The following is a 23812-nucleotide window of genomic DNA, read 5'->3' on the forward strand; positions in this document are numbered from 1 at the left end:
TGTTGGGGTTCCTGACAGTGGGTGTTTACTATAGAAGGTGCTGGCAGGTGTTGGGATTCCTGACAGTGGGTGTTTACTATAGAAGGTGCTGACAGGTGTTGGAGTTCCTCACAGTGGGTGTTTACTATAGAAGGTGCTGGCAGGTGTTGGAGTTCCTCACAGTGGGTGTTTACTATAGAAGGTGTTGGCAGGTGTTGGGGTTCCTGACAGTGGGTGTTTACTATAGAAGGTGCTGACAGGTGTTGGGATTCCTGACAGTGGGTGTTTACTATAGAAGGTGCTGGCAGGTGTTGGGGGTTCCTCACAGTGGGTGTTTACTATAGAAGGTGCTGACAGGTGTTGGGGTTCCTGACAGTGGGTGTTTACTATAGAAGGTGCTGACAGGTGTTGGGATTCCTGACAGTGAGTGTTTACTATAGAAGGTGCTGACAGGTGTTGGGGTTCCTGACAGTGGGTGTTTACTATAGAAGGTGCTGACAGGTGTTGGGATTCCTGACAGTGGGTGTTTACTATAGAAGGTGCTGGCAGGTGTTGGGGGTTCCTCACAGTGGGTGTTTACTATAGAAGGTGCTGACAGGTGTTGGGGTTCCTGACAGTGGGTGTTTACTATAGAAGGTGCTGGCAGGTGTTGGGATTCCTGACAGTGGGTGTTTACTACAGAAGGTGCTGGCAGGTGTTGGGATTCCTGACAGTGGGTGTTTACTATAGAAGGTGCTGGCAGGTGTTGGGTTCCTCACAGTGGGTGTTTACTATAGAAGGTGCTGGCAGGTGTTGGAGTTCCTCACAGTGGGTGTTTACTATAGAAGGTGCTGACAGGTGTTGGGGTTCCTGACAGTGGGTGTTTACTATAGAAGGTGCTGGCAGGTGTTGGGATTCCTGACAGTGGGTGTTTACTATAGAAGGTGCTGGCAGGTGTTGAGATTCCTGACAGTGGGTGTTTCCTATAGAAGGTGCTGGCAGGTGTTGGAGTTCCTCACAGTGGGTGTTTACTATAGAAGGTGCTGACAGGTGTGGGGGTTCCTCACAGTGGGTGTTTACTATAGAAGGTGCTGACAGGTGTGGGGGTTCCTGACAGTGGGTGTTTACTATAGAAGGTGCTGACAGGTGTGGGGGTTCCTGACAGTGGGTGTTTACTATAGAAGGTGCTGACAGGTGTTGGGGTTCCTGACAGTGGGTGTTTACTATAGAAGGTGCTGGCAGGTGTTGGGGGTTCCTCACAGTGGGTGTTTACTATAGAAGGTGCTGACAGGTGTCGGGGTTCCTGACAGTGGGTGTTTACTATAGAAGGTGCTGACAGGTGTTGGGATTCCTGACAGTGGGTGTTTACTATAGAAGGTGCTGACAGGTGTTGGGGTTCCTGACAGTGGGTGTTTACTATAGAAGGTGCTGACAGGTGTTGGGATTCCTGACAGTGGGTGTTTACTATAGAAGGTGCTGGCAGGTGTTGGGGGTTCCTCACAGTGGGTGTTTACTATAGAAGGTGCTGACAGGTGTTGAGGTTCCTGACAGTGGGTGTTTACTATAGAAGGTGCTGGCAGGTGTTGGGATTCCTGACAGTGGGTGTTTACTATAGAAGGTGCTGGCAGGTGTTGGGGTTCCTGACAGTGGGTGTTTACTATAGAAGGTGCTGACAGGTGTGGGGGTTCCTCACAGTGGGTGTTTACTATAGAAGGTGCTGACAGGTGTGGGGGTTCCTCACAGTGGGTGTTTACTATAGAAGGTGCTGACAGGTGTGGGGGTTCCTGACAGTGGGTGTTTACTATAGAAGGTGCTGACAGGTGTTGGGATTCCTGACAGTGGGTGTTTATTATAGAAGGTGCTGACAGGTGTTGGGGGTTCCTGACAGTAGGTGTTTACTATAGAAGGTGCTGGCAGGTGTTGGGGGTTCCTCACAGTGGGTGTTTACTATAGAAGGTTCTGGCAGGTGTTGGGGTTCCTCACAGTGGGTGTTTAGTGTAGAAAGTGGTGACAGGTGTTGGGAGTTCCTCACAGTGGGTGTTTAGTGTAGAAGGTGCTGGCAGGTGTTGGGGTTCCCTCACAGTGGGTCTTCCCTATAGAAGGTGCTGGCTGATGTCAGGGGATCCCCACGGTAGGCGTTTCCTACTCACTTGAGGATGAGGGCCATGGTCTCCTTCCTGTCCTTCCCCTGGAATGGCAGGGACCCCGTCAGCATCTCAAACTGCAGAGACACAGAGCAGGGACAGTGAGTTCAGACCAACAGACTTAAGAGTAGAGAGAGGACCCCAGATGGGGTGAAATGCAGCTGAAGTTCAGTTATGCACCCCCAGCCCTAATCAGTTAGGTTGGGCACAGCGGACATGCTGGGGACCACCCAGGACCAGATCTGCACATGGGACGCTCCGTTCCGTGGGGAGCTGGGCAAACAGTGAACAGGGTGGGGGGAAGGCCGAGAGGGTGTGGGTGCGAGGTGAGTGGGAGCTGGGCCCTGCATCTTCTCTGGGGGAATGGAACCCTTCTTCCCCGGTGGTTGGTGTGGAGCAGCGGAGTAAGGAAGAGGAGGGAGGCCGGCTCACTGCCTGGAACATCATCACTGTCAGGGCAGAGTGGCCCCGACTAGTCTTTGACACCGCACAGAAGATGGCACAACCCCCTCTAGTAGAGGCTGCCGCACTCTGCACAGAGTGAGTGTTTGTTTGCCAGGGAGGGAGCTGGTATTAGGAGGGTGCTGGCAGCAGTAGAGCGTTGGCCCAGCTGTGGAAGTCCCGGGTTCAATTCCCGGCCAGGGCACACAGGAGAAGCGCCATCTGCTTCTCCACCCCTCCCCCTCTCCTTCCTCTCTGTCTCTCTCTTCCCCTCCTGCAGCCAAGGCTCCATTGGAGCAAAGATGGCCTGGGCGCTGAGGATGGCTCCATGGCCTCTGCCTCAGGCACTAGAATGGCTCTGATTGCATAAGAGCGACGCCCCAGATGGGCAGAACATCGCCCCCTGGTGGGCATGCCGGGTGGATCCTGGTCGGGCGCATGTGGGAGTCTGTCTGACTGCCTCCCCGTTTCCAACCTCAGAAAAAAAAAAAAGAGGGGGCCGGGCCGCCGCTCCTGAGCATGGGTTTCCTTCTCACACCTGCAGCCCAACTTCAGGGGCCCTGGAAGCGGCGGCCTGGGCCTGCAGGGTCCTCCCAGAACACCGGGCACACCTGACCACTTCTGATGGAAGGAATGGGGGAACTACCACCCTTCTCTTAAGGAGAAGACGCTGAGATGACGAGGGCACTGAAGCCCCGCCCCCATTCCTCGCCTTAGTCGCTGTAAACGAGGAGCAAGCGGCAGGTGCTCATAGGACCTTATTAAATGTGCCGTCGTCTCTGCCGCCGTGACAGGGACATCTTCCACTGCAGGTGGGCGTGCGGATTGCGGCCTGGGAACCATGTCCCGAGCTGCTCTTTCAGGTGGGTCTGCCCCGTGGGGGGAGGGCATCAGTCTGTGGGCTGACAGCCAGCCCCCATCTCTGACCCCGTGCGGCCAACAACCACCAGACCCGGAGGCCAAGAGACCAAAGCCCGTGAGACGTCCTGGGTTTAGCCCAAGTCTCTTCCCCTGCGACACTGAACTCGGGGGGGGGGGGGAGGATTGTAGCCCAGGGGCCCCACAGCCAGGGCACAGCATGCAGCTGCTAGAACGGGCCCAGTGAGAGGGCGCGAGGGAGGGCGGGCAGGGAGGGCCATCGGGGGGCCGGGGGCCCAGCCCATCTCTGTTAGGACTGGAGAACGCTCGTTCTGCACAGCGTCGGGTGGTGTGGCCCCTATTGATTCAAGTTTCTGGATCTACGTGGAGCTGTTTAACTCCGTGTGTGTGGTGGCTCCACAGAGATATTTATGACCAAGTGGAAGGGTTTTGTGTTTGAAATGGAAAAAACTATGTTCAATATGGAAATCACTGCATCCCGTAAAACCCTACACCCCTATGAGCATTAAGAATAGAAATCTGACTCTTAATACATGTGCCCCTTGATTGGATCCCAGTTCTGTTTCCTGGTGGTGGAATGTGGGGTGGGGGCAGAGCAGGCAGCGGCCAGGAAACGCCAGGGTCCATATTCGGTGCTGCCCGGTCCGGAGCCACTCCGGTCATCCGGGTCATCTCTGAAACGGCCCAGGACGGGGAGGGGCGCAGGCGAGCGGGGCGGAGCGCCCCACGGGCACCGGGCGGGCAGGACGGTCCTCACCATGAGCACGCCGAAGGACCACCAGTCGGCACTCTGCGTGTGCCCTCGCCGGTTCACCACCTCGGGCGCCATGTACTCCACCGTCCCGCAGAAGGAGTAGGCCCTCTTGTCGTGGTCGATGGCCTCCTTGCTCAGCCCGAAGTCTGAGGGCAAAGCAGCACACGGCACTTTCAGGCTCTGAGGGGCGCGCCCGGCGGGCTGCAGGGTCACTTCTGTGGGCTCTGCCGGACTGGCCGTCACTTCCACACCCGCTCAGTCTGGCCCGGCCCAACCCGCCTCGGACGCCAGCACCATCACGCTCACGCGTGCTGTGTAAAACCTGGCAGTTGCCCTGGCAACCTTCCTTACACATCTACAGATTCAGGAGTCTTGTAAGGACATCAAGAAATTGTACTTCTTGGGTGACCGCCATGAGTTCCCCAGGAGACCTGGTTTTTAACCGCCCCCCCCAAGTCCGCAGCCTGGGTCTGGGAAGCACGGGGGCCCCATGGGGCGGGAGGGCAGGTGCAAGCTCGGAAGGGGGGGGAGGAGGGCTGCCCCCCCCCCGCTGCGTCTGTGTGTTCACGTTCCTCGTGGGTGGGTGGGGGACACGGTGAACACAAGGTCTAAGGCAGGGGTCCCCAAACTTTTTACACAGGGGGTCAGTTCACTGTCCCTCAGACTGTTGGAGGGCTGGACTATAAAAAAAAAACTATGAACAAATCCCTATGCACACTGCACATATCTTATTTTAAAGTAAAAAAACAAAACGGAAACAAATACAATATTTAAAATAAAGAACAAGTAAATTTAAATCAACAAACTGACCAGTATTTCAATGGGAACTATGCTCCTCTCACCGACCACCAATGAAAGAGGTGCCCCTTCAGGAAGTGCGGCGGGGGCCGGATAAATGGCCTCAGGGGGCCGCATGTGGCCCACGGGCCGTAGTTTGGGGACCCCTGGTCTAAGGCGAGGCCACCTCTCAGGTACGTCACCGTTCAAAATAAGGGTGCCATCCCTCCTCCTGGGGCCACGTGAGGGGGCGAGACTATCGAACACCCTCGCTGGGTCTGCGCACTCGCTGCTTAACCCTTTGAGCAGCACGAACGTTCATGGACGTCCTCGTGCCTCCTGACCGTCCAGAGAACAATGGATTCATTTTAAAAATGTATAAGGCCTAACATTAAAAAAAAAGGCAAATGTGTGTTCTTCTTGTTTCCATAAATTATTTATCAAACAAACATGATTTTACGTTAATAAAACTGGAACTGGAACTAATTTCATTTATTGAAGACAAAAACCCCAACTCACTCCCAGGGGTTCAGCGAGCATGAAACAAACTCACTGCTCAAAGGGTTAAGTGACTTGCTTTGCACGTTCCTGTCTGGGGGGGGGGTGTCTGTAGTGTGTGCCTGGCGGAGGGACACGGTGGCCCCAGAGGGTGGAGGAGGAGAGGAGACGGTGGCAACACCTTGATCTCAGCCCCATGAGACCCCCTCAGACTGAGGCCCCCAGCACTCTTGGGTGGCGGGCTGTGCGCGCTGAGCCACCGTGCCGGCGGTGATCTGGGACAGCAGCTCCCCGAGGAAGCTAACACAGATGGGAGTCATGGGACCAGAGGGTGTGTCTTCAGACTGAACTCGCGTTGACGGGGGAGATGGGTCCCTCAGAACTAAATGTGGGACAGGAATGGGGGGCCGTGACTCTGCTGCAGTGGGACCATGGACACGTGTCCTGAGACCTGAGCGGGACGTGGGGAGCCCGGAACCAACACCCAGTGATGCTGGGTCAGCAGGGAAGGCGCTGGCAGGGTCTTAGCTCGGCAGGAGCGACGACTTGGGACGCCTGCACCTTCAGGACACGGAGCAGCATGCTAGGCCACAGCCAAGGACACGGAGCAGCACGCCAGGCCACAGCCAAGGACACGGAGTGGCACGCCAGGCCGCGGCCAGGGACACGGAGCGGCACGCCAGGCCACAGCCAAGGACACCGAGCGGCATGCCAGGCCGCGGCCAGGGACACGGAGCGGCACGCCAGGCCGCGGCCAGGGACACGGAGCGGCACGCCAGGCCGCGGCCAGGGACACCGAGCAGCACGCCAGGCCACAGCCAAGGACACGGAGCGGCACGCCAGGCCACAGCCAAGGACACGGAGCGGCACGCCAGGCCACAGCCAAGGACACGGAGCGGCACGCCAGGCCACAGCCAAGGACACGGAGCGGCACGCCAGGCCACAGCCAAGGACACCGAGCAGCACGCCAGGCCGCGGCCAGGGACACGGAGCGGCACGCCAGGCCACAGCCAAGGACACCGAGCAGCACGCCAGGCCACAGCCAAGGACACGGAGCGGCACGCCAGGCCGCGGCCAGGGACACGGAGCGGCACGCCAGGCCGCGGCCAGGGACACCGAGCAGCACGCCAGGCCACAGCCAAGGACACGGAGCAGCACGCCAGGCCGCGGCCAGGGACACGGAGCGGCACGCCAGGCCGCGGCCAGGGACACGGAGCAGCACGCCAGGCCGCGGCCCAGGAGGACAGACACGGGTCTGCACCCACTGCTGTGGCGAGAGGCTCCCGCGCCGGGGCTGAGAGGAGGTCACCGAGGGAGACCGCGGGGCTTACATACCTGTGATCTTGATGTGTCCCTCTTCGTCCAGCAGGATGCTGAGAGACAGGAGACACAGAGGCTGGGTCAGCGACCGGCCCGGGTGGCGGTGGGCGGGGCACCTCGGCCTCAGGGCCACGCGGGGCTGTGGGGGCCCCTCGGGGAACAGTCCCCCCGTGGGAGTTGCCTGCTGGCCAGTACACGATTAATCTGACAATCGATGTTTTTATCTTTGCTTTTCAGTGACATTTAATTTTTGCCCAGAAATGAATAACTTTTAAGATTACTTATTAATTTTAATCGGCAACAAAATCTTTTTCCTCCAGCCCCTGCAATTATAAATATATACAGGATTACCATAGTATTTTTAACTATAAAGATCCCTTTGACCTTTGAAAAGGGGACCAGGTCGGTTGGCTCAGTAGTAGAGCATTGGCCCAGTGTGTGGAAGTCCGGGTTTGATTCCCAGTCAGGATGCACAGGAGAAGTGCCCCTCTGGTTCTCTACCCGTCCCCCTTCTCTCTCTCTCCCTCTCTCTCTCTTTTTCTCTCTCTCCTCTCCTCCCACAGCCATGGCTCGATTGGAGCGAGTTGGCCCCAGGTGCTGAGGATGGCTCCATGGCCTCCACCTTGGGTGCTAAGAAGAGCTCAGTTGCTAAGCAACAGAGCAACGCCCCAGACGGGCAGAGCATCGCCCCCTAGTGGGCTTGCGGGTGGACCCTGGTTGGGGTGCACGAAGGAGCCTGTCTCTGCCTCCCCTACTTTCACTTAATAATAATAATAAAAAAAGAGAGAGGACCAGGGGCTCGTGGCTCTCAGCACGGGAGAGCGTGGGCAACCCGCCCCTGCTCACACTCACTGGGGGAAGGCCACCCTCATGCACAGGACATTGCTCCCTCTGTGGGGACACTCGGGGGGGCCTTTAATGATGATCTGACCGTTTGTCTCCATGTGCAGCTAGCTGGTGATGCTGTGTGCTGGCAGAGAGGGCACAGCACCACACCCCACACACACCCCTCTGGTCATAGCAGGGGCGTCCTGCACCCCCTGTGTGCATACCGCCACCTGGTTCTGGGCAGACCCAGACGTCTCTGGTGACCCACTCCACACGTCATGAACACGTCAGGAACTGGGAGGAGTTGGTGCTTCCCTCAGTGAATGCAGGAGAAGTGGGAATGTTGTGGAGCACAGCGAGACCCCCTCCTGCTGAGGTCTCAGGTCATCACCCCGGGTACCTGTACCCAAAGCTGGTGGGTCCCTGCAGGCCCCACCTTGTCCAGGGGCAGGTGTGGACCTCACCGGACAGTGACCCCTGAGTGACCAAACCAGTGACGCTGCCTTGGGGGCGACTGTTAGGTCAGCAGCTGGACCTAGGACAGCCCCCGCTGCATCTCCCCCTCTCCAAGGGGGTCACTCCTCACTCATAAGAAACAAACCGGAAATGGGAACACTGGTGGTTTGGAGGGGTTTTCCTCTTTTCATCTAGACCGGATTGGCAGCACACCCCAGACACGACCTTACAGACAGTCCTTGCTCAACAAGCACGAGTCTTGTTGGAAAGGGGGCCTGGGGAACCGGATGCCACTGTCCGAGAAAGACCCTAGGACAAGCTCGTCTGCCTTGTCCCCTCAGAACGGGCCCGTGTGGGTAGTCGAGGGACTTCCCGAATCTGGAGACCAGACCAGAACAGACAAAGCCGCGTGGGGGCGTGGCTTTGTCTGAGATGTCCCCAGGACGGACAGGGTGAGCCACCTCCAGGAGGGGGGAGCCTCGTGGCAGGAAGGGTGTGTGTGTGTGGTCAGAGGAGAGGGTGTGCTGCCCACCTGTCCAGCCTGACCCGGACAGCAGGGACGTGGGCTCGCCTCCCCAGAGAAGCTGGGGGCGTCCATCTGCTCCCCCACGTGGCATCCCCACATGAGCAGAGCCAGCACGGAGGAGTCCCGGCCTGCTCCCTGGTGTGACCGCCCATGGCGATGAAGTGCTGGGCCGTGCCCCCCCAGGTGGGCTGCATGATGGGGTGAGGGGAGGGGCCCTGCTTTGCTCACTCACTTCTCAGGTTTCAGGTCTCTGTAGATGATGCCCAGGCTGTGGAGGTGGTCCAGAGCCAAGGCCAGCTCGGCCAAGTAGAACTTGACATCTTCCTCCGTGAACATCACCTGGAAGGAGGGAGGGAGGGAGAGAGAGAGGGAGGGAGAGAGAGAGAGAGAAAGAGAGAGTGTGAGAGGCTGCCGAGCGGGGCTGGGAGGCCAGTCTGTGTCGGGGGGGCCGGGACTCAGCCCCACGGGTGTGTGTGCGAGCCAGCCCCCCCGCTCAGGACAGGGTCACCCGCCACCAACAGTCCCCATGTGGCTCTTCGCCTGGAAGTGTGAGTTCTATTTATAATGTTTAGATCAGCGAGGGCAGAAGACACGTCCTACCAAGGTGACGTCACCGGTCTTGTGAGCGGAGCCCTCTCCCTGGTCCTTCGGGCCCTCCCAGGGGTCACCCAGTTCTGGAATGTCCTTCTGGGCTTACGTTTTAATACAAGTGCTTCTGATGGGAATTCGTAAGATTTAATGCTGATCCCAAGCAAAAGCCGGGTGAGGAGCTATTCAACATCTCGGCACTCGCCTCTCTCCCTCCCGTTTGACACCGTCACCTGGGTTTATGCAAACTAGCAGGCTGCTGTCTACCCCAAGGGGGTGGATTCTACCAAGGACGACACGCACACGGTGCAGAGTCAGCGGGGCACCCCGAGCCTGGGACACGGGGCTGTCGGGGTCCATGACTCGGCACCCTGATTCAGGCTAGACAATCACACAAGTTCAAGGTCATCGTCTCACAAGGGCATTTCTCCCTGTCCCTGGCGGCTGTCAGAAGCAGCTTGTACTTTTCATAGCCATCTCTTGGGAAGCCAGACCGTTATCAGAAACCATTTTTCACATTTATCACAAAAAAATCAATGTCACAGAGACCAGACATCCATAGTTCTCTCTGTGACGGCAGACGTATGACATAAACATCAACGCAAGGTCACCTGTTAAGCATGAACCTAGTGCCAGGACAGCCCAGGGACTGGATGGCGACCACGTCAGTCTGACAGAGAAGGGTCACATCCACTTCAGAAAAGGATGCTTCCCCATGAGGCAGGGACACGTGCCCCAGGGCCCTGGCAGTGACATCTGGGTGCCGCCTGCCCTCCCTCCCCCTCCCCAGCCTCTGGAATGTCCTGCTCTATCTTCCATGTTCAACCCGCGCCTTTTCTGGTTGGATGTTTCCTTTCTAAACTGTTAACGTTCATGGGTTTCGTTACAGTCAGTTCTGCTGAGCGCCAACTTCTTCACCCGACTTCCCATCTATCGGCAATGACCACAGTGGTGTCTGCAGTTTAGTGCCCACGGGCAACGGGATGTCTCTACTAGTTCTGAACGCACATCTCAGTGTCATCACGAGTACAAGAGACAATCAGTTTCTGGATGAAAGTGAAACGCCCTCAGGATGTGAGTCCTTGAAGGCGGTCAGTGCGGTGATGGACACCCGGTGGGAGGCTGGCGGGTGGACTGCCGAAGCACTTTCCACGGGTTTCCGTGGACTCTGAACACCAGCTCTGCCTACCCTCGACAACGCACCTCCACTCCGAAATAAAGGGGCTTTCGGGAGCCATGTGCTCCGTTGTGCCGCGAGCCAGGGCTTTTGGCTATTTATTGTTGCCTTCTTGGTCAAGAAGACCGACAACAGGGTGTGTCATACCAGATGCAGAACAAAACCAAGCCCAAAGTGGGCTGATGCTCTGTAGGTGAGAGGGAAGGGGACAGGTCAGTGGACATCAGACAACTGGCAGATGGCAATGACTATGTGCCTTGAAAGAGTGAACACAAGTGGGTTGGTGATGAAGGCACCAGACACCTGCTCCAGAAGGGAACTGGTACCAGTTCTAGAAGGCACCGGACACCTGCTCCAGAAGGGAACTGGTACCAGTTCTAGAAGGCACCAGGCACACGCTCCAGAAGGGAACTGGGACCAGTTCTAGAAGGCACCGGACACCCGCTCCAGAAGGGAACTGGGACCAGTTCTAGAAGGCACCAGACACCTGCTCCAGAAGGGAACTGGGACCAGTTCTAGAAGGCACCAGACACCTGCTCCAGAAGGGAACTGGTACCAGTTCTAGAAGGCACCGGACACCCGCTCCAGAAGGGAACTGGGACCAGTTCTAGAAGGCACCGGACACCCGCTCCAGAAGGGAACTGGGACCAGTCCTAGAAGGCACCGGACACCCGCTCCAGAAGGGAACTGGTACCAGTTCTAGAAGGCACCGGACACCCGCTCCAGAAGGGAACTGGGACCAGTTCTAGAAGGCACCGGACACCCGCTCCAGAAGGGAACTGGGACCAGTTCTAGAAGGCACCGGACACCCGCTCCAGAAGGGAACTGGTACCAGTTCTAGAAGGCACCGGACACCCGCTCCAGAAGGGAACTGGGACCAGTTCTAGAAGGCACCGGACACCCGCTCCAGAAGGGAACTGGGACCAGTCCTAGAAGGCACCGGACACCCGCTCCAGAAGGGAACTGGTACCAGTTCTAGAAGGCACCGGACACCCGCTCCAGAAAGGAACTGGTACCAGTTCTAGAAGGCACCAGACACCTGCTCCAGAAGGGAACTGGTACCAGTTCTAGAAGGCACCGGACACCTGCTCCAGAAGGGAACTGGTACCAGTTCTAGAAGGCACCGGACACCTGCTCCAGAAGGGAACTGGGACCAGTTCTAGAAGGCACCGGACACCTGCTCCAGAAGGGAACTGGGACCAGTTCTAGAAGGCACCGGACACCCGCTCCAGAAGGGAACTGGGACCAGTTCTAGAAGGCACCGGACACCTGCTCCAGAAGGGAACTGGTACCAGTTCTAGAAGGCACCAGACACCCGCTCCAGAAGGGAACTGGTACCAGTTCTAGAAGGCACCAGACACCTGCTCCAGAAGGGAACTGGTACCAGTTCTAGAAGGCACCAGACACCTGCTCCAGAAGGGAACTGGTACCAGTTCTAGAAGGCACCGGACACCCGCTCCAGAAGGGAACTGGGACCAGTTCTAGAAGGCACCGGACACCCGCTCCAGAAGGGAACTGGGACCAGTCCTAGAAGGCACCGGACACCCGCTCCAGAAGGGAACTGGGACCAGTTCTAGAAGGCACCAGACACCTGCTCCAGAAGGGAACTGGTACCAGTTCTAGAAGGCACCAGACACCTGCTCCAGAAGGGAACTGGTACCAGTTCTAGAAGGCACCGGACACCCGCTCCAGAAGGGAACTGGGACCAGTCCTAGAAGGCACCGGACACCCGCTCCAGAAGGGAACTGGGACCAGTCCTAGAAGGCACCGGACACCCGCTCCAGAAGGGAACTGGGACCAGTTCTAGAAGGCACCAGACACCCGCTCCAGAAGGGTTTTTTTTCTAGAACTTGGATCTGATTATCCAGCCCTGGGCTTTGCTCCTCTAATGCTGTTGCCCGAGGGACCATCAGGGAATGGAGGGAGGGAGCCAGCTGAGGTCCCTGGGACCCCACACCTGTCCTGCCTTCTGTATCACGCATTTTGTGGTCTCCTGCAAGATGGAGGAGGTCCTGCTATAGGAGTGGGAGGGGCCTCACCAGGCGGTGACGCAGTGGATAGAGCGTCTGACTGGGATGCCGAGGACCAGGTTCCAGACCCCGAGGTCGTCAGCTTGAGTGCGGGCTCATCTGGTTTGAGCAAAAGCTCACCAGCTTGGACCCAAGGTTGCTGGCTCGAGCAAGGGGTTACTCGGTCTGCTGAAGGCCCACGGTCAAGGCACATATGAGAAAGCAATCAATGAACAACTAAGGTGTCACAATGTGCAACGAAAAACTAATGATTGATGCTTCTCATCTCTCCGTTCCTGGTTGTCTGTCCCTGTCTATCCCTCTCTCTGACTCTCTCTCTGTCTCTGTAAAAAAAAAAAAAAAAGAGTGGGAGGGGGTGGACAGGGGGGAGGGCAGTCTGAACTCATGGCCAGAGCCTAGCACAGCGCTGGGCCAGGTGGTCAGCAGGACCGGAAGCCTGTTCTAAGCAGCGTCATGACGTGCTGGTGCCTCTGTCACTGTTTATAAAGGACAACTGCAGAGACTCAGGAGTGGAAGCCTGAAGTCACCACTGACCCGGGCAGAGTGGAGGGTCTTCCCACCCCCTGAAGCAGGGGCTCTTCCAGGCAGTGAGGGGCCAGGGAGCCTTCCTGCTGTGTAAGTAACATCCTGGGACGTTCCTGCGTCAGGGACCATGAGGTCGAGGGTTGCCCTTGGGGCTGCGGAGAGGCTGCTGGTTTGGGGACCTGACTGGGAGTTCCCAGAGCTCCTCCCGGCTGTGTGGTCCACCTGTGATTAGCATGTTCCTGCGGCGGAACATGAGATATCCGGAGATAATCTGTCCTAACTTCCCGTTCCATCCGCTCTGTCCGGGGCAGTAAACGGAGTGCACGGAAGGTTCTAGAGCTTCACGGGGGCCTTTGGAAGCGTCGGCCTAAGATCTCTCAAGAACCACAGAGTTCTTCCCTGTGCAACTTCTGTGACTTCTTCAACACACACACGCACACGCACGCACACACACGTGCATGCACACACACATGCACACACAGTGCCCCTCAATGCTCTCCACCCCTCTTTGTCCCTGATATCCCAGCAGCCTGTCACCGCCTGTAGGAGGGACATTACCTCTTTGGACAGCCTAGTGAAGAGGTCCCCTCCCCGCAGGAAGTCCAGGATCAGGTAGAGCTTCCCTTCCGTCTGAAAGGCTGTGTGGGAGAGAGAGGGAGCGTGTCAGCAGCCCCGTTCCCGGGTCCCCTGGGTGGCCGCATTCCCTCAGGCTCCGTCTCTGTGGCTCAGACAATGCTGTGTGGTCTGTAATCCTGGGTCACTGCAGAAACGGGCTGGAACAGCCTGGACACGGCTTCCCGGGGGCAGGACTTAGGGAAAGGGACCCAATATTAATGGCTTCTGTCTGTTTCTGTCACTTTTGAGCATCTTGAGATTTTTTCTCTTTCCTCCCTTCCTTCCTTTTTCTAATCAAACAGCTGAGTGAAAGACACAGGGAGACAAGAGCTGGTAGGTTCCTACTTGCTGTCATTATGACCATAATCAACGCTGGGCTCTGGGTACCGCGGGGTCTCGCTCGAGTCCCCTGCTGGCAGGTGTTTGGGGAGGGGGATGGCTGTGACCATGTGACCATATCTGGTCTCCAAGTCTTCCTTCCTTCCCCTGGGTTGTAGTCTTTACAACCCAGGGTTCAAGGGCGCCCACCACGCAATTCCCCCTTTCACGGTGGCGTTGGGGACAGTGGCTGGGGAGGGGACACCATGGCAGTGGTGCTTACGTTCTAGGTCTGGTCACGTCCCCACAATTACGGGCTTACGGTTTCTGTCCAGGCCACCGGCCATGGACATAGCAATCGCCCACTCAGCCAGGGTGAGCCTCAGCCAGAAGGGGCTGGACGCACATGCGAGGGTCCAGAGAGACCACCAGTGTTCCTGCCGGTGGTCAGCTCCGTGCTGCTGGCGCTGTCGCCGGGCATCTATTTCATGTACAGAGGAAGCGTGGCGGGAAGGGTCCTCCTGCTCCCGTCTCCCAAAACCTTTTCTTTCTGTTTTCTAAAAGTAGATGCCGGGAGCATCAGCATGTTGGGTTTTAGAAAACCCTTTTCCAGAACTGTGTCCCTTGAAGCAGGGGTCAAATTCTCTATCTCGAGCTTGGCGGGCAGAGGGGTGACCATCCTCCTCTGAGCAGCCACAGAGCTAACGCAGGAGATGCGTGTAAGTCTTGGTAAGAGGCCCGGTTCTGAACATCTTCAGGAACCCGCCGGCTGCCGGCTGCAACGGCACAGGGTGTTGGCTCCGACCCGGAGAACCAGCAGCCGCAGAGGCAGCAGAGCCACAGGCAGGCCAGCCTCCGTGGGGACAGGATCTAAGGGCAGCTGCCCGCGGGCCGAGAAAGGACAGCGCCCCGGGGCTGCTGGCTAGTTCACGCCCGCTCTGTTATTTCTGCAAGGAGAGGCCGCAGCGCGTCCACACGAGATGAGAGTGTGTCTAGTCGTATCAGAAACCCGCCAGCAGGGGGCAGAGGTCTCCGCCCTCCCTGCCCTGGGCCTTCGCTCCGAGTTCCGTGAGTGTCACAACGGCACCCCAGCCTCACCCTCCCTGGCCTTCAGGCCACCGAGGTGCCAGCTCTGCTCCCTTCGCATTTTCCTCAGGGTGAGCCACCCCGGCAGGGCCGGGAGCCTTCACACAGCCCGGTGAGACCAGTGGTCATCATTTCATCCATTCTTAAATAGGAAGGTTTCGCTCTTGCTCCTCTGAGGAGATGAAGAGGCAGAAAGCCCAGTGAGAAGGGGCGTGAGGCCCCACAGACAAGTGGTTTGGAGCCAGCTGTTTTGATCTGAGCCTCAGTTTTGTCATCTGAGAAATGGGAATGACAACCTTCTTGGAAGGGACGTGTTGCAGCTACTCGCTTTAAAATGCTTGAAGCACGGCCGTCACTGAAGATGCAGGAGGATGTCCCTGCTTCTCGCTTTAAAGAAATCACTGTGTCATGAAGCATTTTGTTTTGAGACAACAGAAAAATGTCTTCCAGTCACCCCAGTCGAGGTCAAGAGTTGTTTTTCTAACCACTAAACCAAGGACAACAGTGCAAGGACAATAAGGTGTAGCGGTCTCACACCAGGTCTTCCAGACAAAAATGAAGCGTCTCGCTCGCTCCTCCAGAGAGAGGACAAGGAGGGAGCAGTGAGGACCCGGGGAGGACGGTGACGCCACCAAGCCTGGGTGCTGCGACTCAGGGGGCGTCTCCTGACCGATGGCTCTGTCCCAATGTCCTCCCGTGACTTGGGGAAGGCGGCCCTAGGTCCTCTGACGCGTGGGTTATTTTACTTTTTTATTTCGTATTTTTATTTTTTTGCTGCACTTACCGTAATGAAGCTTCACAATGAAAGGGTGGTTGACTTCCGCCAGGATGTCTCTCTCCATCTTGGACCGGACTCGGTCCCGGACTGCGGAGCAGAAAACAAAGAGGCGGGCGTCAGGGCTCTGCGGACACGAGATGCAAAACACCGCCGTCCACTGTCCCCCCAGGTTCTCGCTACAGAAACGTTCAGACGAGTACAGAGGTTGAGGTATTAGGGTAATGGGCACCCCAAACCCTTCTGTGGCTCCAACAATGGCTGACGCTTGTATGCGTGCTCTCTACATCAACACACACACTCACACACGTGCACGCAACACGCACACACTGACGCATGCACACGTCAGCCAGAAAATTCTGAAAGCACGTGGTCGGCACTGTGACTCTTGACGCCTCGGGGCAGCAGGACCTCCTGAGAATCGGGACGATCTCATTCATAACTTGTAAGACATCACCCTGAGGAAACCAGCTGTCCCTCCATAATATCATTTAATATCCACCCCGAGTTCAAACCCTACCCAGGTCATTGGCAGCTGGCTTCTTCCTCCCACCTAAGATCCCGTCAAGTTCACACATTATATTTCTAGTTATTAGATTTCTTTCTTCCTTTTGTTCTTGGAATAGAATAGCCCCACACCTTCCCCCCTCTCTCCCCACCATGCTTTTAGGCAGACTTCTTGGTAAGTCCAGGCCATTTTCCTATAGATTCTTCCGCAGCCTGGGTTTTATTGAGTCACTGGTCACTCTAACTCAGAGGTCGGGAACCTTTTTGGCTGAGAGAGCCATGAATGCCACATATTTTAAAATGTAATTCTGTGAGAGCCATACAATATGTTTAACACTAAATACAAGTAAACGTGTGCATTTTATGTAAGACCGACACTTTTAAAGTACAATAAGTCTCTGAATTCTTTTTAATAACGTTGTTATGCTGTTGCTAACCAATGATGAATAAAGTACTTCTCACCATTAACGTGACTTCTGGTGCTGCATGGTTTTGCTGATGGCTTTGTAGTCTGGTTGATACGTGGTGAGGTTAAGCTTCATGCAGTTGTTGAGACTTCCATCTGTTAAACGTGATCGTAGGTTGGTCTTAATGTTCTTTAGATGTGAGAAAGACTGCTCACATGCATACGTAGAGCCAAACATTGTCAGTACAGCAATACTCACACGCTGCAGTGTGTGGTATGTGACGGGAAGCATGTTCCAAGTTTTGACAATCAGCGGGTCTGCGGGTTGAAGTTTTTTCATTTCTCCTCACTTGTGTTTGCTCGCCAACTCTGCTTGCTGTCGTGCAAGTCTTTCCAAATCTTCATTCAGTGACTTGAACTTATTCACCCACATGTCTGAGGCCTTCAGGTCAGCAGCTTGTAGCTCAAAATCTCTGACGGAGACACCGGGGATGTAATTCAGGTTGGCGCTGTCCACTGCACACTCGGGTGGATGGGCGATGAACTTAAAAAGACGAGTGCGCTCACGAAATTCTCCAAAGTGTGCTTTGAATGACTGCAGGAGATTAGATGTGAAGCCTGCTAGCTGCTGGAGATCAAGATGTTGAGCAGGGTCACTTGCTGTGCATGCATCTTTAAACTCTCCCAGTTTTTCAAAGTGTAGTAAACGACCTGTTTCAATGTTGGCAATGAAGAGTTCCAGCTTGTTTTCAAATGCAAACACTGCTTGTTGAAGGGATAAGACTGTATTTTCAACGCCTTACATTTTCACATTGAGCTGGTTCAGATGTTCAGTCATGTCCATGAGATAGTAGAACTTCAGGAGCCACTGTTAGCTAACTCAGGATGCTCAACATTTTTCATTTCAAGAAAAGTCCAGATTTCGCTCAGACAAGCCGCGAAACTGCTAAGCACCTTCTCTCTTCACCACCAATGCACATTGCTGTGCAGAAGCAGACCAGGATAATTATTCCCAACTTCATCCAGCAGTGTTTTAAACTGGCGATCATTTAAAGCTCGGGCAACAATGAAGTTGACGACCTGAATGATCAGCGACATCACCTCACCAAGCTGCTCACCACACATCTGAGCACAAAACGCCTCCTGATGTAGGATGCAGAGAAAACTTAGGATGGGTCTCTTTTCATGTTCACGAAGAAGCGCTACGAATCCTCTGTTTTTCCCCACCATGCACGAAGCACCATCAGTACACACTGAAATAAGTTTATCCATCAGTAGATTTTTTTCTTTAGCGAACTCAGTGAAAGACTTGAATAAATCCTCCCCTCTTGTTGTCTCTTTCATAGGCAAAACAGCAAGACTTTCCTCAAGTAGTGTGTCACCGACAGCATACTTTGCAATCACACTGAATTGGGATAAATGGCTTATGTCTGATGACTCATCCAAAGCGAGAGAAGAGAATGGTGTTGCATTTATGTCCTTAACTTGTGTTGCCTCACTTTGATTTGCCATCATGATGGTACGATCATGAACAGTTCTTGCTGACACAGGCATGTCTTTTATTTGTTTGATTATCTTGTCTTTATCTGAAAAGTCGTCAAAAAGTTCATTGGCAACATCAAGCATGAAAGTTTTGGCATACTCCCCATCTGTGAATGGATTTCTGTTTCTCACAATTGCTAAAGCACCAGCAAAGCTAGCCGAATTCCAGTCACCTTGTTGGGTCCAAACACAGAGTTGCTGCTGACTAGCTTGCACTCTGCACAGTAGCTCTTGACATGCTTTCTTCCTGCTGTCCCCCGCTGGATATTTTGATGCAAATGTAGTGTGGTGTGTGTCGAAGTGCCGCTTTATATTTGACCATTCATTGATGCAATTTTATCATTGCATATTAGACACACTGCAGAACCTGCTCTCTCCACAAAGGCAAATTCCTCTGTCCATTCCTGCTGAAAAGTACGATACTCCTCATCTTTTTTTCTTTTAGCCATCTTCTTCATCAAAAGGGTTTCTGCAATTAGCTAGCTGACTACTTGATTAAAAGGAGGGAAGTTTACTTCCTGACCTCACAACGACCCTTGTACATTACACATTATCCAATAAAAATTTGGTGTTGTCCCAAAGGACAGCTGTGATTGGCTCCAGCCACCCGCAACCATGAACATGAGCGGTAGGAAGGAATGGATTGTTAATACATGAGAATGTTTTATATTTTTAACGTTATTATTTTTTTTATTAAAGATTTGTCTGAGAGCCAGATGCAGCCATCAAAAGAGCCACATCTGGCTTGCGAGCCATAGGTTCCCGACCCCTGCTCTAACTCCCGCTTTCTTGAAAGCTGAGGTTAGGCCTGGCAGGCTTTATGAGATGGAAACTAAACATTTTCACAGAGATGCCTCCTGGGTGACGCTATGTGCCTCGGACGGCGGGGGAGGGGTGACGTGGCCCTGCTCTGCTACGTGATGCTGAGTTCAGAGACGTTGTTAATGTGCCCGGTCATCACTCTCTCGCTGTAGAGATCCACACGCCCCTTTGTAAGTAACGAGTCACCGCGGGTGATGATACTTGGGTATCGAATGACGTGTGGGTTCCCTACCAACACTTCATCCATCGGAGTTAGCTTATGTCTATGACCCCTGCTTGACTCCTAAGGGTGACACAATGTCAGTTTTCTCATTTCTGATGGAACTGGAAATCAACAGGAAGTTTCCTTTTCTCTCTCTCTCTTTCTCACCAAGAAAAACTGTGAACTATGGGTTAAAGAAAATAAAAAGGTTTAGTTTGTTATAACCAATGACAATATTATTCTTCTCAGTGATGACATTGTCCAAAGTATAGCCATCTGGGAATACAGATGGAATTCGAGGCAAAAATAAACATAGAGCCAGACTGGGTGGTGGCGCAGTGGATAGAGCGTTGGACTAGGATGCAGAGGACCCAGGTTCGAGACCCCGAGGTCGCCAGCTTAAGCGCGGGCTCATCTGGTTTGAGCAAAGCTCACCAGCTTGGACCCTTACTCGCTGGCTTGAGCAAGAGGTTACTCGGTCTGCTGAAGGCCCGCGGTCAAGGCACATATGAGAAATCAATCATTGAACAACTAAGGTGTCGCAACGAAAAACTGATAATTGATGCTTCTCATCTCTCTGTTCCTGTCTGTCCCTATCTATCCCTCTCTCTGACTCTCTCTCTGTCTCTGTAAAAAAAACAAAAAACAAACAAAACAAAAAAACAAACATAGAAACAAAAAATGTTGCCACTTGAGAATAAGAACAACTCGAAGATCCCTGTAAGCAAATCGGGTGCCCAGCACAGCGTCTACGTGACCTCATAGGTCCCCACACGGGCAACGCAGGGAATGTCCTCAGATAGGTAAGTAAGAATTGTGTTATGGAGCTGGGCACTTACAGTCTTCCAAACCTGGCCTTGTGACATGCACAGTCACAATTTCATAGTAATATGTCCTTCCCTAAGGACAGCTGTAATAAATAATAGTGACCAGCCCTGGAGAGGCCGTGGACGAGTTGGGACCCTTGTGCCCTGTTGGTGGGAGTGTAAAATGCTGCAGCCACTGTGGAGGACAATTTGGCAGTGTCTTAAAATAGTCACACATGTACCATTATATTTTTAACAGGCTGCTTCTTCGCTAAGTTTCCTTAGGCTACTTAGAAACAATCTTTCCAAACAAGTGGCTATGCTAATTTAAAATAACTCATACTCTGTGCTTGACCATGATTCTCTAAGACCAAATACTATCAACACATTGACCTCATCTAAGCTGTTCCTGCACACGAAGGTAACAGTTTCTGCAAAAATAAACTTTAGTTGCAACGAGAGAAATCTTAGCGGCTTTTCATTCCTTTTACTGTTTCAAATTCACAGTGAAAGAGCGCGGTAATTGAATAACTCTAATTTTAGAATATGAAGATGTGTTACATTTTATTTTAAGCACTGGACAACAGATGTCCCCACGATTCCTTTGTTCCCAGCCCTGCTGCCATGAAAAGCAAACTCAGTTGCTGTTTTTTATCTTTTTTTTTTTTTTTACAGTTAAACATGGTCACCCCCTATATGACCCAGAAATCCCACTCCTAGGTATATATCCAAAAGAATGAAAACCAGGGACTCAATTCCCCTGAGAAAAGGTACCGAGGACTCGGGCGGAGAGAAGCACAGGGACGCAGTGGGAACAGAAAGGTGTCTCTCGAAGGCACCGGCTGAGGAGAGGCCTGGACGGCCGCGTTGGCAGCTTCCGGGGGAGGACGCGTGGGAGTGTCAGGGACAGTCGGGCCGCTGGACCATCCTCCCGATACTCTCAGTCAAGAAGCCTCTCTGAGCAAGCTGCCGTGTGGACACACGGGCTCTGACACCCCCCAGAGGAGGCGGGCTCGTGGTGACAACCTCAGCTGGTGCCTGTGGCCATGCAGGAGTCCACAATGAAACCAGACTCCTGTCACCTGAGGTGGGTCCTCTTCTGGGCAAAGTCCCTGTTCCATCCGCCTGTCCAGACCCCCCCCCCCCAGGAAAGCCGGGCGGCAGAGAACAGGGACACCGTGGTCCTGCACACACCGTGCCATCTCCTCGTCAGGTTCCGCTGCCGGCGCTGGGTGTGATCACCTGACATCTGTCTAGGATGGGTGTTATTGTCATGGCGTCCATGGGGAATGTGGTAGAACTGTTCAGTCACATGTCTGACGGGTCACAGAAAACAAAGGTCATAACAAGCCTGGTGCAAAAACTGGGAAAAGATCTCGTGTTCAAATTTCCATACAGGCTGTCTGGTTAGAGTGGAAAAATAGATATTTCCACCCTGCATTTTACACAAAAAAATAAATCCCAGGCCTATGAAAGGGTTAAACCAGGCGCCGGGAATCTGTTTAATAAAAAGCAGTGGAAGAAACAACAGGGGAAACAGTGACACACTGAGTTACCAAACACCTACGAACTGGCCATCAGAAATGAACACCAACGAGGAGGCCAGCAGAAAATTTCGAGATTATCTGAAACAAACAGAAAAAGGGCCAGGAGCCCAAATAAACAGCCTAAATGCTCTTATTATGTCTAAAACAATAGAGAAAGGCCCCGGGACTCCAGCCCCGGCCGCGGACATGGTGACGCTGAGGAAGCGCACAGGCCGGGAGAACATCGCCACAAATGTGCTTTGTGAGACCGCCTGCACTGGCACACACCCGGCCGGACCCCAGCGGTCTGGGTCCAGATGGGCAGGAAACAGGAAAGGCTGTGTTCGCTCCGGCACAGGGTCTTATCACCGCTGACAACCAGGCATGCAACCGACCGGGCCTCGTTCCCGGGGACGAACGCAGGGACACACGGCAGGGCCAGTCGCCACCCCGGGCAGTGCCCTTCAGGCACAAGACAACACGCGTGAGACCGGCTCTCCAGAGGGGAGCGCGGGCAGCTCCGGCCCCTCAGACACGGGACAACACGCGTGAGACCGGCTCTCCAGAGGCGAGCGCGGGCAGCTCCGGCCCTTCAGACATGGGACAACACGCGTGAGACCAGCTCTCCAGAGGGGAGCGTGGGCAGCTCCGGCCCTTCAGACACGGGACAACACGCTGAGACCAGGTCTCCAGAGGGGAGCGCGGGCAGCTCCGGCCCCTCAGACACGGGACAACACGTGTGAGACCAGGTCTCCAGAGGGGAGCGCAGGCAGCTCCAGGCCTTCAGACACGGGACAACACGCGTGAGACCAGCTCTCCAGAGGGGAGCGCAGGCAGCTCCGGCCCCTCAGACACGGGACAACACGTGTGAGACCAGGTCTCCAGAGGGGAGCGCAGGCAGCTCCAGGCCTTCAGACACGGGACAACACGCGTGAGACCGGCTCTCCAGAGGGGAGCGCGGGCAGCTCCAGGCCTTCAGACACAGGACAACACGCTGAGACCAGGTCTCCAGAGGGGAGCGCGGGCAGCTCCAGCCCTTCAGACACGGGACAACACGCGTGAGACCAGGTCTCCAGAGGGGAGCGTGGGCAGCTCCAGGCCCCTCAGACACGGGACAACACGCGTGAGACCAGCTCTCCAGAGGGGAGCGCGGGCAGCTCCAGGCCTTCAGACACGGGACAACACGCGTGAGACCAGCTCTCCAGAGGGGAGCGCGGGCAGCTCCGGCCCTTCAGACACGGGACAACACGCGTGAGACCGGCTCTCCAGAGGGGAGCGCGGGCAGCTCCAGGCCTTCAGACACGGGACAACACGCGTGAGACCAGGTCTCCAGAGGGGAGCGCGGGCAGCTCCAGGCCCTCAGACACGGGACAACACGCGTGAGACCAGGTCTCCAGAGGGGAGCGCGGGCAGCTCCGGCCCCTCAGACACGGGACAACACGCGTGAGACCAGGTCTCCAGAGGGGAGCGCGGGCAGCTCCGGCCCCTCAGACATGGGACAACACGCGTGAGACCAGGTCTCCAGAGGGGAGCGCGGGCAGCTCCAGCCCTTCAGACACGGGACAACACGCGTGAGACCAGGTCTCCAGAGGGGAGCGCGGGCAGCTCCGGCCCTTCAGACACGGGACAACACGCGTGAGACCAGCTCTCCAGAGGGGAGCGCGGGCAGCTCCAGGCCTTCAGACATGGGACAACACGCGTGAGACCAGGTCTCCAGAGGGGAGCGAGGGCAGCTCCGGCCCTTCAGACACGGGACAACACGCGTGAGACCAGCTCTCCAGAGGGGAGCGCGGGCAGCTCCGGCCCTTCAGACACGGGACAACACGCGTGAGACCAGGTCTCCAGAGGGGAGCGCGGGCAGCTCCAGGCCTTCAGACACGGGACAACACGCGTGAGACCAGGTCTCCAGAGGGGAGCGCGGGCAGCTCCGGCCCTTCAGACACGGGACAACACGCTGAGACCAGGTCTCCAGAGGGGAGCGCGGGCAGCTCCAGGCCCTCAGACACGGGACAACACGCGTGAGACCAGGTCTCCAGAGGGGAGCGCGGGCAGCTCCGGCCCCTCAGACACGGGACAACACGCGTGAGACCAGGTCTCCAGAGGGGAGCGCGGGCAGCTCCGGCCCCTCAGACACGGGACAACACGCGTGAGACCAGGTCTCCAGAGGGGAGCGCGGGCAGCTCCAGCCCTTCAGACACGGGACAACACGCGTGAGACCAGGTCTCCAGAGGGGAGCGCGGGCAGCTCCGGCCCTTCAGACACGGGACAACACGCGTGAGACCAGCTCTCCAGAGGGGAGCGCGGGC

General features: G+C 55.4%; 1 protein-coding gene across 5 annotated transcripts in view; it reads right to left on the bottom strand.

The window, feature by feature from the left end:
- RPS6KA2 (ribosomal protein S6 kinase A2) overlaps positions 1 to 23812 on the bottom strand; it is a 251982-nt gene that overhangs the window by 36651 nt on the left and 191519 nt on the right. For all 5 annotated transcript variants that reach the window (XM_066248033.1, XM_066248036.1, XM_066248037.1 and 2 more), the window contains 6 exons: positions 15705 to 15785; positions 13460 to 13539; positions 8814 to 8920; positions 6787 to 6824; positions 4180 to 4322; positions 2109 to 2179 (listed from right to left, as the gene is read on the bottom strand). In XM_066248033.1, coding sequence (XP_066104130.1) covers positions 2109 to 2179; positions 4180 to 4322; positions 6787 to 6824; positions 8814 to 8920; positions 13460 to 13539; positions 15705 to 15785 — 520 coding nt within the window. The remainder of the gene's footprint in view (positions 1 to 2108; positions 2180 to 4179; positions 4323 to 6786; positions 6825 to 8813; positions 8921 to 13459; positions 13540 to 15704; positions 15786 to 23812) is intronic.

The sequence above is a fragment of the Saccopteryx bilineata genome, chromosome 12 (assembly GCF_036850765.1).
Source record: "Saccopteryx bilineata isolate mSacBil1 chromosome 12, mSacBil1_pri_phased_curated, whole genome shotgun sequence".
Lineage (NCBI taxonomy): Eukaryota > Metazoa > Chordata > Mammalia > Chiroptera > Emballonuridae > Saccopteryx > Saccopteryx bilineata.